We start from the raw sequence: 18,039 nt of genomic DNA, 5'->3' as shown, positions 1-18,039 counted from the left end.
AACAATAAGCTGAGACCTTCCTTTGATAAGTATTTTCTGCTGTCAATGTTACCTGTTAAAATTACCACTATGAAGAGGAGAAAGCCATTTGAGTTAAGGGCAGCAAAATGCTCCCCCTACAGCCTGCCCACTGCATACTCTTTCTCACCGGTCTCATGTGAGTGAACAGTGCACAGACACCACTGGAAAGGATACTGCCACTAAGATTTACCAAGGGGGCAAAAAAGTAAAATCTGACAAGAAGGTGGATCAACTGGCTGGACAAAGATGGGGACAAAGAATTGAGAAGTGGGACAAACGTTTGAGACAAACGTTTGAGAAAGCCTAGGAACAGCAGAACTAGATAAGAATGCTGAATACAGGAACAAGTAGTATCCCGGAAAAGGACTGGGGGCAGGGTTCAGAAGGGACAGGCAGAAGAAGAGATTGCCACTTCAGCGCAGCAACTTCCTGACCCTACAAATAAATCCAAGACCCTCAAATCTCAGTGTATCTCTGTATACAGCATCTAGGAAAACCAATCATAGCATGTCTATTCTAGTGCTCTTGCACACCAAGGACAAGCTATTACATACAGATAATTCTATCTGAATACCAAGAAAACCCTATTGAGCCCTCAAGTCTAAGGCCCAAAAGTTAAGACTAATTTTTGAAATGTTAATTCATCCTCTGTATCTAAATCTCAGTATAATCTTCATATTTAAGTACAGAACATACCTCACTATAATTGTCTTAACTCACCCAGGATACTGAGTGGACTTGGTTCTAAAACACAGCTTTCTCACAAGTCAAAAATGCTGCACATGTCAGCAATACCACAGAAAACAGCATGCTTGCACACCTGGCTTTGTGATTTCAATAGCACTCTTGTAACATTGTTTGTGTTTGGACTAACATGATTTCAGTGTGCCTCTATTACGATTACATCCAAAACTACATCCTATCATAAGTGCAATATTACTACATACAGGTTCTGAGAGAGTGCCTTAAAATAGAAACCAGATATTTCTTGGACCTAAAGATGGCATAATTGTTTACAATGTGTTTGTTTCTAAAGCATACATCCTATGTCAAACAGAACTGTTTGAGACATTTTGCCAAGAATGAACAACCCTTTAAGTTTCTTTGCAAAATCTGGGATTTTACTAATAAAAGTAAATAATGGTAAAATTGTAGTTAAGCACAGAATATAGGCAGGAGTTTTCACTTTTCTCCTACTCCTACTTATTTCCTCTTCTTGATCTGCTGAGGTAACATGGCGCAGAAGGTAGCCACAAGAGCTCAAATTGGATAGACTATACGGTAATATATAAAATAATACTGTTAAATGCAATTTCTCCTACTTTTAGGCAGCTACAGAATATATCTGAAGACAGAGATGGAATTAAGGGACATAAGGAGAGTCCTGAAAAAAACAGGTACTGGAATTCAAAGTGAAGTGTAGAATACAAGGACAAAGTAAGAAAATACCAGTAAATAATACTCAGGACAAAGTAAGAAAAGCAAATGGAAGAGGATAAGTTCTGTGTAAGAGGTTATCACAAAGATGATAAAGATACTAAAACTGAGAGTAATGAAACAGTAGCTGAAAACAGATTAACTGCAAGAAGGAAAACAGGACTGATCAGATGGGGAGGAAAGAACAGACTATGATAACCAAGACCAGTAAAAGCACTAGCAAGACATGAAAAAGTCCTGGACAAGGAACCCCCAGGATGAGGGGCAGGATCTACAGCCAGAAATTAAGACAGAGCTAGACACTGATGCCTAGAGGCTGATGTCTAACTTCAGCATGGAAGTACTTCATTACACAACCACAACTCTACTTACAGAACAGATGACCTGCTTAAACCTTCCAATACAATTAAAATACTGACAGAGGTGGAAACCATATCAAGAGAACACCATTATTCCCTAAGACTGGGTTACATACTATCCTCTACATTCCTAGAAATTTCCACCTCTGTCTAATTTCAAAATTTTCCTTAATCAAAGCAAGCTGTGTCTTACCCATCTGACAACACATCTATGCAGAAGAGTACATGAGAAGTAAACCCTAAACCAGAAAGCCCGAAGAAAACTACTGACAGAACCACAAATACCACTTCAGGCCACATTCTGTTGTATTACTAGAGAACCACTTAAATATCACTAATTAATCATAACAAAAACCCCAAACGTCAAATTTTTAGAGTCTCAAAACCAGAAACCACTTTCAGAATGCTTAGTGTATTTCATCAGCAAAACCAAGAATGCTAGAATCTGTCAAATAAACTGACAAAATCATAGTTATACACTATTATTAGGAATAAAATTATTTATAGTTACCGGCTGCAATTCTTGCTGCTTTGGCATAGTTTCCATTTTCAATGCATGATATCAATTCACTTCGGTCTTCCAGTGTGTGTCTTCGTATAAGTGCAGGTTTACCTTTACCACACTTTGGCAGGCTGAAACTACAAAAATATTAATATTAAAACCAGTACTTGATAATCATCACTGTTGACTACAAATCAAGACTTTGAAAGGGAACTTGATATTCATCATTAGGTAGTAAAACTGGAGCAGAACTCTCTAACAAATTTTAAGTAACAAATACAAACAACAGCATAAAAGCCCAAAGCCCAGGTTATTAGCATGCACAGAATTGACAAACAGTAGGCAACTGCACCTCAACTGCAGTACATGTTATACATGTACAAATGAGAGGAGCTGCTTTGTCTCCAGTGTATACAGTGGATACTGGAAAACATGTTCCCTCTGTTTCCTATGTAGTGGAACTATTTGAGCAATTACTTTCTCTTGCATTTTCCACTTCAAATTCACATCTTTCAGTACTGGAACATCTAAAGATAAAATGGGAAACTTGTTCTCTGCACACTTGAGTTCTCTTAAAGAGACCACAGAACAGCATTATTCTAGATCAAATCCTCAATAAATCACATCTACAAGAGGTAAAATATTAAATTTTCTTTGCTTGACCTGGGTGCATTAATACCATATCCTCAAACAGTTTAACAGCAGTATTGAACACATGAATAAAGCCTTCTTTTCTCTAACAGATTTACCCTATACACCGGTATGCCTCATTCTCATATTCCCCCACAGCCCAGTACTGGAGACAGCTACCTTTTACCCAGACATCAGTGTGCTTTTGTAATATGTGGACCACTGGTGACAAAGAAAGTATTTATCAGTGGTAGCAGGTGACCGTTCTGACAGCCCTACATTTAACAGACTTCACAAAGAGAAGGTCAGTAGCTGGTATACAGGTACTATCATCACTGCAGTAATTAGCCAGTAATCCAAATCAGAGATGGATAACCTATGGTTCCACAGTTACTGAATTTACCTTCCCCATGCACAAGACTCTGCTTTGGAAATTCCTTTGTTCCTCCCCTCACCAAAATAAACACACCGATCTTTAGTGTTCAGGATTAGTAAGGTAATTAAAACAAGGTACTGTAAGCACACACATGTATTCATCTATGCAGAGCAAGAGGAGCACAGACAAGTTTAAAGTGTAACTGTCTGGACCTGTAATAACAGGAAATCAACAAAGGTGTCTAAGATTTGACACACAACTGAAAATATGGAAATGTACTGTAATTTCTAAAATTTATGCAATCTTCCAATATAAAACACAAGTATAGAAAAACTGACATATCCAGTCTGAATTTTATATTTCAGATTTACAGTTTTACCTCGAGTTGCACAAGAGACTGTTACTAGATGAAATACTAGATTCTGATGCACAGCGGCGACGAGGTTCAACTTTTCTTCCTGGAGTATCATCTAATGCTCTCTCTTTACTTCCATCTCCAAAACCATTTGACAGACCTACAGCATAACACAAAATAAACTGCATCAAACTGGAAACCACACCATTTTCACTAGTAACTTTTTGTATTCACACATTGTATCACTACTTTTCTGTACTTCAAGCATTCTGATGTGATGAAAAAGAAGGAACGTGGAACATTAATAAAAGATTTCATTTTAAAACACAGCATCAGAGGTTCCTGTAGTCCAGATATTAAAGATAGAATGGAAATTTAGGTAATGTAAAAAAGAAAGTGAAGACTGTAATATGGGAAATGCCAAACAGAACATCAAATTGATCTTTGTATGTAATGTTTTCAGCTATTAAGTTAGTCAGACTACACAAGCCAAATAGAAAATCCAAATATTACAAACCAGGCAGATTTACCAAGTCAATACAAGGCTCAGTTAAATACAATGTTACAACAAGAAATAGTGAAAATCCTCTTCAGACACTGAAGTAAAGACTTGTAGGAATTCCTTCCTGATGCTACCTAATTCTTCTTGAACGTCCTTCCATTTCAGTAAATTCAGTCTTGACATTATCATATCTATTTTCTGTGACCAACTATCAGTGACATGCACATTACTAGTTTTGATTATCCTTCCCCTGGCACAGTCTATATATACCCAAGGATGCTGTAATTTCATAATTGTAGCAAAAACGACAAAAAAGGCTTTCATATCAAAAACTACTGTTTTGATAGCTGCCAGCAGTCCTGCCCTGAGCTTATTCACAAACAGTATAGTTCTTATTAAGCTACTTCCATACTTGATTAAAGAGACAAATGAAGATGTTTAAGATAGCATTCTGAAGCCATTCCCACAGGCGTGTGTGTATGTGGTGTGTGAAAATTAGGACTGAAAGGGGAAGAAAAAAAATAACCAAACACAGGATCAAGAGTTTCAACAGAAATGAACTGGCTAAAGATAATGGTACTAGCCTGCAATCAGTTCCTGCAAACTTTAGACTGCAAAGAAAACAAATTTTTTAATACAAATTCAATTCTGAGCATACTTACTTCCTTACAATACAGTTTTTAATTACAGGATATGATGAACATGCATCCCATAACACAAGAAAGAACTATCCATTCTAGACATCCTATTATCAGATTATGATAGATCTTTATCATGATCTTCATTCATTCAGACATAGATCATCTTATGGAACTTCATGTGCCTCTACACAGAGCATTGTGCTATAAGACAATTATGGTGGAACCCCCTTTGTGAAGTTCTAACTCTTCCAGTCTTTTTGATAGAAAGACCACCTCAAAGAGTAAAAACTAAGGAACCTGAGTTTAGCAAGTTACTTTGATCCAGTTGCACCTGAAGGGGGCCTACAAGAAGGCTGGAAAGGGATTGTTTACAAAGGTCCGTAGTGATAGGGAAAATTGTTTTAGAAGAGTGGATTTCGATTGGATGTTAGGAGGAAGTTCTCTACCATGAGGGTAGTGGAACACTGGAACAGGTTGCCCAGGGAGGTATAGTTGAGGCCCCCTCCTTGGGGATCCTGCAGGGACATCTGGGCAACTTGATCTAATGGAGGATGTCCCTGCTCACTGCAGGGGGTTAGACTAGATGACCTTTGGCAGTCCTTTCCAACCTAAACTATTCTATGATTTAAGGGATTTCCCCTTACTCCCCTAGGAGACCTTCAATTTGGATTATCAAGACAATTTTAAAGATACAAAGGTGAATTTATTTAATTATCTGAGTTACAGATAAGAATTACCTTTCATTTTCATTTAGCTGACACTCTAGAACATTCATTTAAGAGTGTCTGTTTTTGATGCCTGTATTTGCTTTTGATTTCCTGTACCAAGAAAAAAAACCCCAAAATATAAAGGGAGCATTGTCTTTAGTATTCAAGAAGCAAACTACAGGCTATTGATTAATCTTCTCATTATTAGCAAGTCAGGACAAATAGCTGGAGAGTAAGGAGGAGTTCTGATTCAGACTATGCTGAAAGAGCTGTCAAAACAGAGGATGCTTTGTGAGAAAGCTTAAATACCTCTATAAAATATCACAGCACACTTCATTCTGAAATTAAAAGTTGAAAAAATAGTCTACAAAGATAAAGGAGATAAAGGTCTCTGCAAGTAACAATTTTTCATAGTTAAATACCTTGTCAGACCTATTTTTCAAGTGAGCTGAAAAACTGCCTTTTTTTTTTTTTCCATCCTGCCACAAGCCAGAGACACATTTCTCAAGTTACCATTCAGGCATCCAGCTAATATAAATTTGCTATCAGCAGAAACATGTCAGATCACAGATTCTATTTTAAATTTAAAGACAGAGCCAAGTAATTATTGCTATCAGAACCAGAGCATTGAGAAAATGGAAGGAAGTATCTGTTTATTCTTGTTAAACATTTTTATGCATCCTCTTTACATATGCCAACTATAACTTGGCTATATTTCGCTGCATGTCAGTTCTATGGGCAAGAAAATAATAATTAGGAAGTAGCTTCACATTTTGATTGCTTCCACTGGTCTGTGATTGTGCTGCTGCTGCAGTGGATGTTTTGGCTCTCTCAGTACCTTTCAATGGTTTCCTCTCACTGTCATCATGTCAGTACCAAACAATATGTGATCACAGTGGTGAGCTTGTTTTCACTGATGCACTGGGCAAAGCAACCATCTGATTGCCTGATTGCTGATGTTCAGAAACAACATTTATCAGAAACTATCAGAAACAAGCAGCTATAGCAATGAAGACAGCTCTTTGCTCTGTTAGTCCAGTCTTACACAGAATATACACTATTACAAGTTTAATGGCTCATTTAATTCACTAACATGTTTTCAGGATGACAGTAGGCAAAGCTTCTTCAATCTGCAGAATGGCAAATAACAGTGGGACCCCCCCCTCCAACTTTTCTGATAAAGAGGAAGTACTAAAGTTCAAAATTATTTAGAGCATATTGGACACATTTCTCTTGCTTGTGGAAGAATGAAAAACAAAGAACAAACAGGCAGGCTATAAACAGGGATTGTAATCCTCCTGAATATCAAGCCTTGAATGACATGGCATGACATATGCAATCCATGAAATTTCATCTTATACAGTCCACTTTTCAGAAATTATAAGGAATGGGCGTTATTTTAACAAAGGAAGACCTCCATGCTTATTTTAAACAAAACCCACTCCTATCCAATCACAGATGCAGCAGTTCATAAGTGATGCTGTAACTTGCAAGAAAAGTCCAGGCAGTAAAATACAAATGCTTTATGGTGTCACTGATGTGCAAAATGCCACATTTATATGCTATAAATGGGAATTTGTGTTTTTAATCTTTACAAAACTCTCCCATGAATCAAGAAACACCCACTCTGCCATAGGTACTAGAATAAGTGAGATTAAGAAGATCCTCATTTGCCATTTACTGGCTCAAAAGATATTACTAAGAAGGTCAAAAAAAGAAAATCCATGGCAGAAGTAATCCATTCTGCTTTTGCAGATTAGTAGCCTGGCTAAGCTTGCAATAAACCTCTGAGCCATTTACATTTTCCAAAAGCTAATGATTTTTGTTAGATTAAATAAGCTTTCTCTACAGTCACAAGGAGAAACTTCATTAGGTCAGGTACTGAACATCCTACACATAGCCACTCACCAACATCCTTAACTGAGAACAATCCCCCCTCAAAGGAAAATCCCACACATCAAAGTAAAACTTTTCATTAACAAATGTTTCTCCCCTCCACCCCACTCCTCTTCTGTTCTTCAGTTTCATCAAAAAAGCAGTCTGTGCTCCAAGGCAGAACACATAAAAAAGGAAATCACAAAACATTTACTATCAATCTGAAATGCAGGGTGACTGGTATTTCCAATCTTCAGCTCTAGAACTCAGTTTACATACAAGGCTTATCACCATGCTAATCTCAGCATAACACACATTAACCAGTTTAATGCTACTGACCAATTGTAAACTAAGAAAAATAAAAGAGTAAGCAAAAAATTATCAGCTTGATACTTTTTGCACAGATCTCTTGCTGCCCCCAAAATTATTTTTGTCAGGAAATTATTCAATCTGCAATTTAAACTTTCGCTGACTACATACGTTAAGCACGGCAAAATCTTGATGCCCACACCAAGTTACTGAAAGCAGGGAAAGGTAACTCTTGAAACAAGACAGCAGAAGTTTAGAACACAGGAACAGACTCAGGTAGTCCAAGCAGCAGCATGCTCCCTGAATGTACAGAATGCTGCCACAGAAAAGAGAATTTTGCATTTCAGATCGTAAATGCGTCTTGCAGTTCTGCTGAAACAAAAATAAAGAAGCAGAAATGGTATAAAAGTATTCAAAAGCACTAAAACTACTAGAGAAGAGCTGAGAAATCATGAAAAACATCAAATAATTGCAACCACTAAGAAAGTGGGAGCATTTAAAAAAGATGACTGCACCACAGAGCACCAGCACTTATATGACAGTGTTTAGGTTGATTTTACCAAGCAAGGACTAATCAAGTCCTGACTTGTGCACTTACCAGCACCAGTGACATTAAGCCTTCATAAATATAAAGAAAAATGTGTACTTTAAAACTACATAAAAACACAAAAATCAGAAAAGTATTTTTTGTATGCTCTACTTCTCCAAGTAAGACTAGACTTGTCTGGGGAGAAGGGAAGAGGATGGATATTGAACATTCTTAACTGATCTGCTCTCACAGAGCATGTTCTGGGAGTAAGAACGCTGGGACTGGTAAAAATCTGCGACAAATTTGTGTCACATATACTACAACATGTACAACTTTATAACTTACGGAAATGGGGCAATATATTGAATGAAGAGCATAGTTTCATATATGTCAAAGACTTCCTCCAACAGTGTTCTTTATTTTTTTGTTTGTTTGTTTTAAGGATGACTGGTGTCTCCAACATGATCCAAAATAATTACTTCAAATGCAATTGTCTTTCTGCGTTCCAAAATGATCATTTAATTGAATTCCACTCCATGTTGAGGATAACAGAAAATAATTAGGATCCAAAGAGATAAATACCCAGCATGATATTAGTTAATATGAGAACCTGGAAGACAGTGAAAAAGCCATTAAGTCTCTCTGAAAGGAAATAGAGCTTTCAAATAAATAAGCCATCCTTACAGCAGTGTTCAGAGACAGTGAAAATAATACAAGTGTTCAAGGTATTCTGACACTAATACTTAGCTAATGTCTCAAAAGGGGAAAACTAGATGAAAAGTTCCACTTTGATTCAGTCCTCTTTCTTGAAAAAGAAAAAATATGCAAGTAATTGAAAGCACAGAATACAATCTTCTCATGCATGATATGCATGAAGAACATGGTTTTGAAATGTATCTAAAAATCCCTTCAGTAAGAAAGGGGATGACTCTAATTTAAGAGGATTTATATATACAGGTATGCAGAGAAGGGATAAAAGAATACTTTACTGTAATAAATTTTTAAATATGCAAACCTTGAAAGTGGGCACACTGTAGCAATAGGATGGTGCCCACAAAGTTTTTAAAAAGTGAATCTATATAACCCTATAAATGTCTACTTCCAACAGTAAATTCTGGAGTGCAGTAAGAATATTAGACACAAACCTTTTCAGAATACAGGGATAAGTATATGAACACATCAAAGTTTACAAGACTTAGTTTAAGTCTTCAGTATACAGACAAAATGGGAGCCAGTTACTCACAAAGATGATAAAAATTTGTTCTGAAGAGTACCCTTGGAGATAAAGCTTTTAAGGCTGGCTTAAAATCAGGTCATGGCCAAAGAAAGGAAAGCTCAGTGTGAGTCCACAACATGGCACCTACACACTACATAGCAACAACTTTCAAAATCCTAAAGAAAAAATATCATCTTTGTTGGTTTAAGCAACAGATAACAAACTGGTGGCTCACCAAATAGTCAAAGCTTTCTATGTTTCAAAAGAGTGCTTAAGAATTCATCCTGTAACTACTAACTTTAAAATCCAAGAATAAGAAGCGTCTCTGGCTATTCAGAGGAGAGACTGCTAAAACAGCTGGATCTGAATTGCCCAAGAGAAAGGAAAACTAAACATTTACTAACTGCAGCTTCAATAAGATGAAGATTGTCTGCTGCTCTGGGTACTACAACACTAGGATCACTGCATTGTAGGACAACTGTCCAAGACATTTAAAAATATTCAAGTGGAAGGCAACGCTAATGGAAGAGTCTGAAAACACTTCAGAAAAACCTGAAAGGAATAAAAGAGCACACAAGCAGGAATGCTTCTCAAAAAAAACCCCAACATTTTACCACTTCTAGAGAGTATCAGCTGTTTCAGTGGTATAGAAAAGACTGATGACAGTAGTTACATAGTAGAAAATGCCATTATCAAGTGTAAGCTCAAAACTTGAAGAATGTAAAACTCACTTTACAAACTGAATTTTTACTAAGCTCTAGTTTGTATCATTGACGACAAGTAAAACAGACACAAGTGACTATGAGATTTAAGCGCCTGAATCACACACCTATCATGTCATCCAGGATCCAAGAAATACTTGAGTATAGAAAGTCAGTAATATTTACAACTGTTTATTTCTAATAATCTTGGCAAAGACTACTTAGGAGGATTTAAGATCAGGACACTTTTTCCAAACACTTTTCCTGTATTATGGAAATGCAAACAGCAAATAAACTTTAGGAAAAATACTTTCTTACACATGTTCCATTTGACTATTCCTATTTTCTCACCTACCAAATCTTCATATAAATTAAACAAACAAGCAAACAAACTTAAATTTTTAAATAACTTAAATCAACAATGATTGTTTTAATTCTCAATTTCTATAATGAAAAAGCATGGTAATTCTCTATCAATATATTGCATCAAAACTTCAGTGTAACTCTCTTCAAGCTTTTATACAGAGTATCTTCAAGCTATACAAACTATCTTCAAGCTTATATACAGAGCTTTCACCATCAGTTTTCCTTCTGCTCTGAAAGTAAATGTTTCCCTGTAATTGTGAGAACTTGTACAATTGCTGGCCATGGTATCCAAAGAAAGCAAACAGGTGAACCAGAGCACTCTCTTACATAAGCAACATCCACCAAACTTGCTCTAATATAAGAGAAACAAATAGTTCAGCATTTATTGGCCTTCTAGATCTATTGAGGGGGGAGGGGGGGGAAAGGTGCCTCATTCTAGGACAGGGAAACTGAACTTGGCACTTGAAAGAACAATAAAGGCAGAAGTATTTACCACCTATCTGTCACTCCTGAGATGATATACAGGACAAACTGTAAATTTTAAGTCACTGAATTAGCCAGTGACTTAACTAAGTCACACACAGCTGCAGTTTTGGACCTGTATTTTCAGGCCTTTTGTACCTTCTGAGATGTTTCACACAGGGAGACAAAAACTTTAAGTAATTCAGTATGGAAACTCCAGTGCTTACTATAAGCAGGGAACAACCTCCTTCTATGATAGTCTGCACTTTACTTGAGGAAGTGCATGATCTGAATCCCTGCAGAGACTGTAAAATCACAATAAAAATTCATTCTAGCCTAGCAGAAGTTAACAGTGCTTGCACTCCTAAAACTCTCACGAGCTTCAATAAAAGGAGATGCAAAGACAAAACAAGATGTTTCACTGCTCAGTGCAGTCAATCTAGCAATGCTTGAAGTGTCATCAAGTGAAAATAACCAAGGGCTATTAAACACCAACCCAGCTTTGCTATTTTTAGGCAGCACTGAACTCAGTGTTAAAATAGGGCTGACTTGCAAATGTACACTGTATCTAATCAGATGAATCTATAGTATGGGTTTCCCTGCAGCCCCTCACACCTAAACCACTTTTATCTTCAACAAAAAAGTATCTTTATGGACCTCAAGACTATACAAACTTAGTCATTCTTATCAGCTGAAGATCAGTTGACAACATCTGCTTTTGTCTCCATTTTTTCCCAATGACATTGTGGTAGGAAGCAATTTCTGAGTGACAGCTGTATTATTACAGCTTTGTAGGGGGAAATTAGTACAGCAAGAAAAAAAAAAAAAGAAGGAGAAAAGAAAATGAAAGCAAGAGGAGTGTTACCATGTCAGGATTGTATGGTCTGACAAAGTCCAAGAGACAGCATGAACAATATTTTTTTGTTACCAACAAAATAAAAGCAACTTTGTTTCAAAGATTTTATCTGTTCTTGAGTAATACATATTTCACTGTATGGGAAACTCTCTTAGTGTGTACATTTCCTGTACCCACAACAGAGAAACTATGTCTGGGTACTACAATGGGAAACACAGAAGAGAATGATCAATTAAAAATATCCCAAAATACTGAACTGCATGTAAAAGAGTACATACTATCAGATTCACTCCTTATGGAGGATGACCTTCGATTCATGTAACAATATAATCTATTCTTAAATAGAGGGGGGGAAAAATAGAAAGCTTAAACTCACAATCTTTTCCAAAATACATTAATCTTGCAGTCAGTCATAATGTAGGAACTATCTCCCTCACTCTCCACTGATAGTGGTATGAGCCTTAACTCCCCTGTATTTTTGACTGCCAGGTTCAGTGCCCAAAGTTAGCGTCGGAGGCAGCAGGTTCATTTTTATGACCATCTGTTAAATCAAACCTGTAGGCAAGTATGTGGGAATTGGACTAGATGACCTTTAAAGATCCCTTCCAACGCAAACTGTTCTACATATTCCAAACAGGTCAAACATAATGGTCATCTGAACAACTCAGGAACCTTATGTACCCAATACAAGGGAGTTTAAGATATCCAAATCCGTGAATTTAAAACTAGGCCATCTATGCTCAGACTCAACAACACAGCAAGTATGTTCTTAATTTATAAGCATAGTGTAGGTCTCCAAATTCACTGTTTTTTAGAATGTCTTCACTAAATCACATGATTTTCTGTTTACCATCTGCGCCACACAGAAAAATTAGTGTTAAATGCCGCAGATGAAGGCCATAAGGCACTATGACATTTTGTTTTTTAAAATACCAAACCCATTCCAAGAAATGAGCTAAGCATTCAAAAAAGAAAAGGCCAGAATACAGTAAAAGGCTCCACAACTTTTATATCATCAAGAAAACCAGAAGGGCATCTACAATTGGTTTGTTTTTTTTTAAATTGTTATTACGGAAGATTCAGTTACGCTGATCTTGGAAAACACAGAAATGGTAACTTGGGTGCTAGGAATGAACATCTTAAACATAACCCAAAAGACAGACTTTCAAAGAAAACAACAAGTTTAAGACTGAATGAAATATTCTGAAATATTAATTCATATTGTAACTTATGCATGCAGACACGTCACATGCGTTGAAAAAGGAGAACCCTCCCCATTTATCTTGGTGTTCAAGCCCCTATGTTTTTGACTGTTGCTCAAAATTCCCTCTCACAATATAAATCATGAAACACACAAATGAATTTTAATGGTGAGAAATTTAATACTATGATTCTTTAAATTAAATAAACCCAAAAGGAACAGAGATTCTCTTAAATGCTACTGAAACTGACCACTGATACGTTTCATCCCCCTCTTTCTGCCTTACGCACTTACCATTTTCCACATTTTATTTCTTTTCCCAGAACTTGATTAGGAATTCTGACAGCCCTGCTACAATTACTGCTATGTAAAGCTTGAGAGGTCCAAATGTGTCTGATTTTCCTGGCAAACAGTCAAAATTTCTCAGTGGTTTTATGGTCATTAAAAAACCAGCCAACCAAACACCAAAACAAAACACCTGCCACTCGCCCCAACAAGCTAAAACCCAAAACCCAATTAAAGATACAAAAAAAAATTGTCAAAAACCAAGCAAAAATGCACTAGCATCCTCCCCAATAATTTTGGTAGTATTCAGGTCAAACTTCATTTTCTCAGCCTCTTTGGTACTTACTGGCTGTTGTGCAGGCTGGGGTTATCCCAACAATTTGGTAATTGAGCTCCTATAGTCCCTGTATCTGTACACTGACAAATTTAACAAGCCAGGGGGAAATTATTTTTAGGTCTTCACTCTCTGCTGCTTGCTTTGTGTGCATACACACCCTGAAGCAGTTTATGTTTTGAAACTTCCTGAATGCAGTCAGCTGAAGTTTTTGGACATCACTAAAAGCTTAGATAACTAAATTTTATGTCTGATTTTATAGGAAAAAATAACTATATCTAAAGAAAAAAGAAAACATAAAAGAATTGTTTAATTCCAAGTACAAAGACTCTGACTATCTCAGTGGATTTAGTCAAATTACTGAATTTTACTCATGAATATATGTATATACTATCATGCCATTCTATGTTAACCAGATGAGCAATTATGTTAATTTGTGTTAAACAACTTCTAGTTTAGTTTGTTATTTACTTAGATGAAATAAGTTAGGTTCTCAGAAATCCATGTACTACTTCCATTTCCTCCATTTAGAGTATGGTCACTGAATGATGCATATGAAGCTTTACTTTTAATCAAAGTAGCCTGTGTTCCACAGAGCCAAAAGGTTTATCAGAAATCAAGTACTGAAGAAGTAAAAAAACCCTCTGTATTCCATTTTATCCTAGATACAATCTCTACTCCTATTACATCAAATATAATTAAAGTGATCATTGCTATCAAATTATAATAAATGAATGTGGAGTTTCTGTACAGGTCACTTACAAACAGTTCTTAAATGTCATGAAATACTCTGTAGCCATCATGCAGAAACAAAGTCAGCCCAATATTTACTGTTAGATTTAATAAGGTATACTGACAGCTGTATGCAATACATATATTAAAGAAAATATAAAATTCCTTGTACTCCAAAAAACCTGTGGTTTTTATTACATTAAATACTCTAATTCAGTGATCTGCATTACAAATATTTGGTTGCCTCTGTCTCAGTGCCTGGGGAAACTCTGTAGTTGGAAGTAAGAATGGTACCAAGTAAATGATGTTTCACTGAAAAAAATTGCTATTGCTGCTATGTAGCCAAGAACAGAAAACCAAAATACTGCACTATACTGATCACCACTCGCAATTCTAATTCAATAATGAATTTAGGAGTTTACATTATAAAGACTTAGTTTCCAATTAAAACAGAGGGTAACAATAAAGTGACTGTGTACTAACCCATATTTAGGAAAGCTTAAAGGTGACTGATTAAAAACAAGAGCATGAAAATGTAATCTAGGTCTAATCTAGCATTTTACAATGCTCAGAAAGTAACTTAAAAGAGTTATTTGTTCCATTAGTTTATCTTACCTATACATAACTGATAGAGGCAAATTTTTAAATGGCTGGTACAATTTAACCTTTTATCCATGAATCAGCTTTAGTTTTACAAGTGAACTAATAACTGCATAACTGCACTAATTTCCTGAGATGATAAATCTTTGTAACAAAATATCAAGGTAAATACACAATGGGTATTTTGAAAAGGTCATTAAACTTACCAGTTAAAACCCAGTATGCCTGAACTTCAAAAAAAATCAAACTTTGATGTGACAAATACTTCCTAAACAAACAGAACTTCTCTTTGAAATTGCCAGATATCATAAGAAGGAAACCCAAGATACATCAAGTATGTGAAGTACATTTTTAAACACATCTCTCCACTGTGTAGTTGTCAGTTACCACATAGCAACTATGGAGAGTGATAATGCTCAAACAGAACACTATGAAATTAAAATTTACAGTTATGTTGCACTATTCATATTTTTTAAACAAAGATTCACACAGAAAGGGAGGTCATAGTCTTAAATTGAACTGCTACCAGGTCTCTTTGAAGGTTAAGTCATAATGTCCCCAGCTCTAGGTGGGGGGAAAGGTGCCAGTATGCCAGTAATTCTTTTGCATGTGATTTCTGTTTGAAAACCCACAACAATACAGGACACCATACTCACTTACATAATAGTGTGCCAATGGATCCTGTATGTATCTTTCCTGAAACTAACTGGCAAGTACACCAACTTCAAAGGTAATTCAAGAGAGCATAGTAAAATGCCTGTGTATGAGAATAATGAAACACCACACAAAGTATGAGTGGTTTTACTTAATTAGGTAGGCTTTAGAGTCTTCCTTTGTACTACTTTGTATAAGACTATACAACTTACATTAAAGGGGGGAAACACTGAGGGGATTGAGTATGGTGAAGGAGTAAACAAGGCATCCTTAAGTTACTGCAAAAAATCATGATGAATAGGTATGGATGCAAAAAGATGTGACAGTGCAGCTCCCAACCACTAAAACTTGCAGTGATTTGTAAAGCAAACAAACTCCTTTTTAACAACTTATTTTCTATATCCACAGAAAAGAAAACCATAAAATAATGATACATTTTCAAGTGCAGTGAATTCTCATGAATTTGCTAACTCAGAAGAATGTATGTAAGAAGCCTGAAGCATACCTTTTGTATCATGGTATGGCTTTGGAGGGAAAAGTTCAAGACTACTGAATTATTTAGAATAAAAACATTTTTAGCAGCCGCATGAAATTAGTAGTTCAGAAACAAATAACCAAATTAAAAAAAATAATCCCCTGTAACTGTATACATAATCTTATTTATTATTATCAGAACACAGACATCTGCATGAATTGACACCAGTTTCCATATGGAAAAATAAAACAATTCAAATGTTTTTTAATCTTGGAAAGCATCTGAGATTTGTGCTGATCGATCTCAAAATAGCTGCAAACTGCAAAAGTTTGAAAACAACACGAGGAGTAAAATCTCCAACATGAAGGCAAAACATTTGGTTGGTAATGGAAGAGGAATCACAGGAGTCAGATGTAGCAAGCTCACATATTTGTATGCCTTAAAGTGCATATACTGTTAAAGAATAACTAGAACACCTTCAGGTGAATGTAACCTGGCTAAAACATTTCAATTCACATATACAATCTCTTCTTGAACAGGCAAAAAGTTCACATATAAATGCTCCTTAACTATTCATCATGAATTTAATTCTGTGCATATTTTCATTAGCATCAGGAAGAAACTACAGTTTTATTAAAAAAAAAAGCCTTTGGGATTTTTTTCTTGTTACTAGTCTATCTATCACATTAAAACCCACGAAAGTAGGAATTCTGAAATGGGAACAGTACTAAATCTAGATGAAACTATTCCCCACTCTTTGGGTTGTGGCTTGTTTGTTTTCCACATAATCAAAAGCATTTTTGCATTCTCTCCCTCAAGAAATAATTCACAACGTTCATGACAAAAATTTCAAGGAGTTAGTGCTAATTCTTGATGTGATCTAGCACAAAATTATTCACTATGCATGTGATAAAATACAGTATGTATGAAGGTACACAATGAAGTCAGCTCAAGACTGACAACTGGAGTATTTGGAAACAAAAGATTTTTATATCATCAGTAAAGATTACTTCATTTCTGCCATCACACTACCTTCACATGACTCCTACTTTACCACTAAAGTACCAGATCTAATCTATGTGCTATTTCCAAGCTGTTAGGAATGGGAACCAGCACTTTCCACAGAGGCAAAACAATTAAAAAACAAAAATAAATATGAAGACTCCCCTCCCCATACCAAATATTACCATTTTCTCATGCTACAATTCCAGCATTAGAATAATGCACCTCCACACTTGCTTGTCCAAACAAAATAATAATTAAAAAATTCAATAAAAAAAAAACAAAAACCTAAAAAAAAAAACCTAAAAAAAAAAAAAAACAAAACCAACCAACACAAAAGGAACCAAAAAACCCTCCCAACTCTCCTCCTCCCAACCCACAAGAAACAAAGACATTTGGACACATCTTCACAATAACAATTCAAATTAAGTTTCTAGATATTTCATTCAAAGACACAAAAAGCCAACATTCCAAACCTGCATATGGGTTATCATCATAACAATGATATAAGAGCATTTATTTCAAAGGTAATATAAAATTCAAAGCAATGGCAATGAATAATGTTAAAGAAATATACTTAAATTTCCTTATGCTGCTGATCTTCCTCAACAGACTGTTTTATTCAAACTTCTCAAATAAACAGAGCTATGGTTTGCTAAGAAAAGTTATAATTAGTCTTCAACTGTACTCATTAGAAGTGTCATTAAGAGTTTAATCTTACACTTTTGTTTCTTCAACTTTATTTATTTAAAAAGTGCACAGACTCAAAAAAAAAAACACCCACCAAAAACCACAGAGGAAATGCCTCTGGGATTTTAACTGTTTGATAAAATACAAGGGGTATACAAAGCACCTCACACAGAGTCATCAGATTCATGATGTGAAAATATGCTTGGAGTAACACTGCAGCAA

The 18,039-nt window shown here is 35.7% G+C and overlaps 1 protein-coding gene across 5 annotated transcripts in view; it reads right to left on the bottom strand.

Moving 5' to 3' along the window:
- BRD1 (bromodomain containing 1) overlaps positions 1–18,039 on the bottom strand; it is a 59,843-nt gene that overhangs the window by 10,196 nt on the left and 31,608 nt on the right. For 4 of the 5 annotated variants that reach the window (XM_068166256.1, XM_068166266.1, XM_068166237.1 and 1 more), the window contains exons 9-10: positions 3,705–3,840; positions 2,329–2,456 (exon numbers count right to left, since the gene is read on the bottom strand). In XM_068166256.1, the coding sequence (XP_068022357.1) occupies positions 2,329–2,456; positions 3,705–3,840 (264 nt within the window). Of the gene's footprint in view, positions 1–2,328; positions 2,457–3,704; positions 3,841–8,588; positions 8,854–18,039 lie in introns of those variants that run through there. The other variant, XR_010990829.1, reaches the window with a different exon arrangement.

This window comes from Melanerpes formicivorus, unplaced genomic scaffold (assembly GCF_026170545.1).
Source record: "Melanerpes formicivorus ecotype bairdi unplaced genomic scaffold, bMelFor1.0.p_v2 SCAF_3, whole genome shotgun sequence".
Classification (NCBI taxonomy): Eukaryota; Metazoa; Chordata; class Aves; order Piciformes; family Picidae; genus Melanerpes; species Melanerpes formicivorus.
Note: the sequence above shows the minus strand (reverse complement) of the source record. Positions and strands in the feature narration are given on the sequence as shown.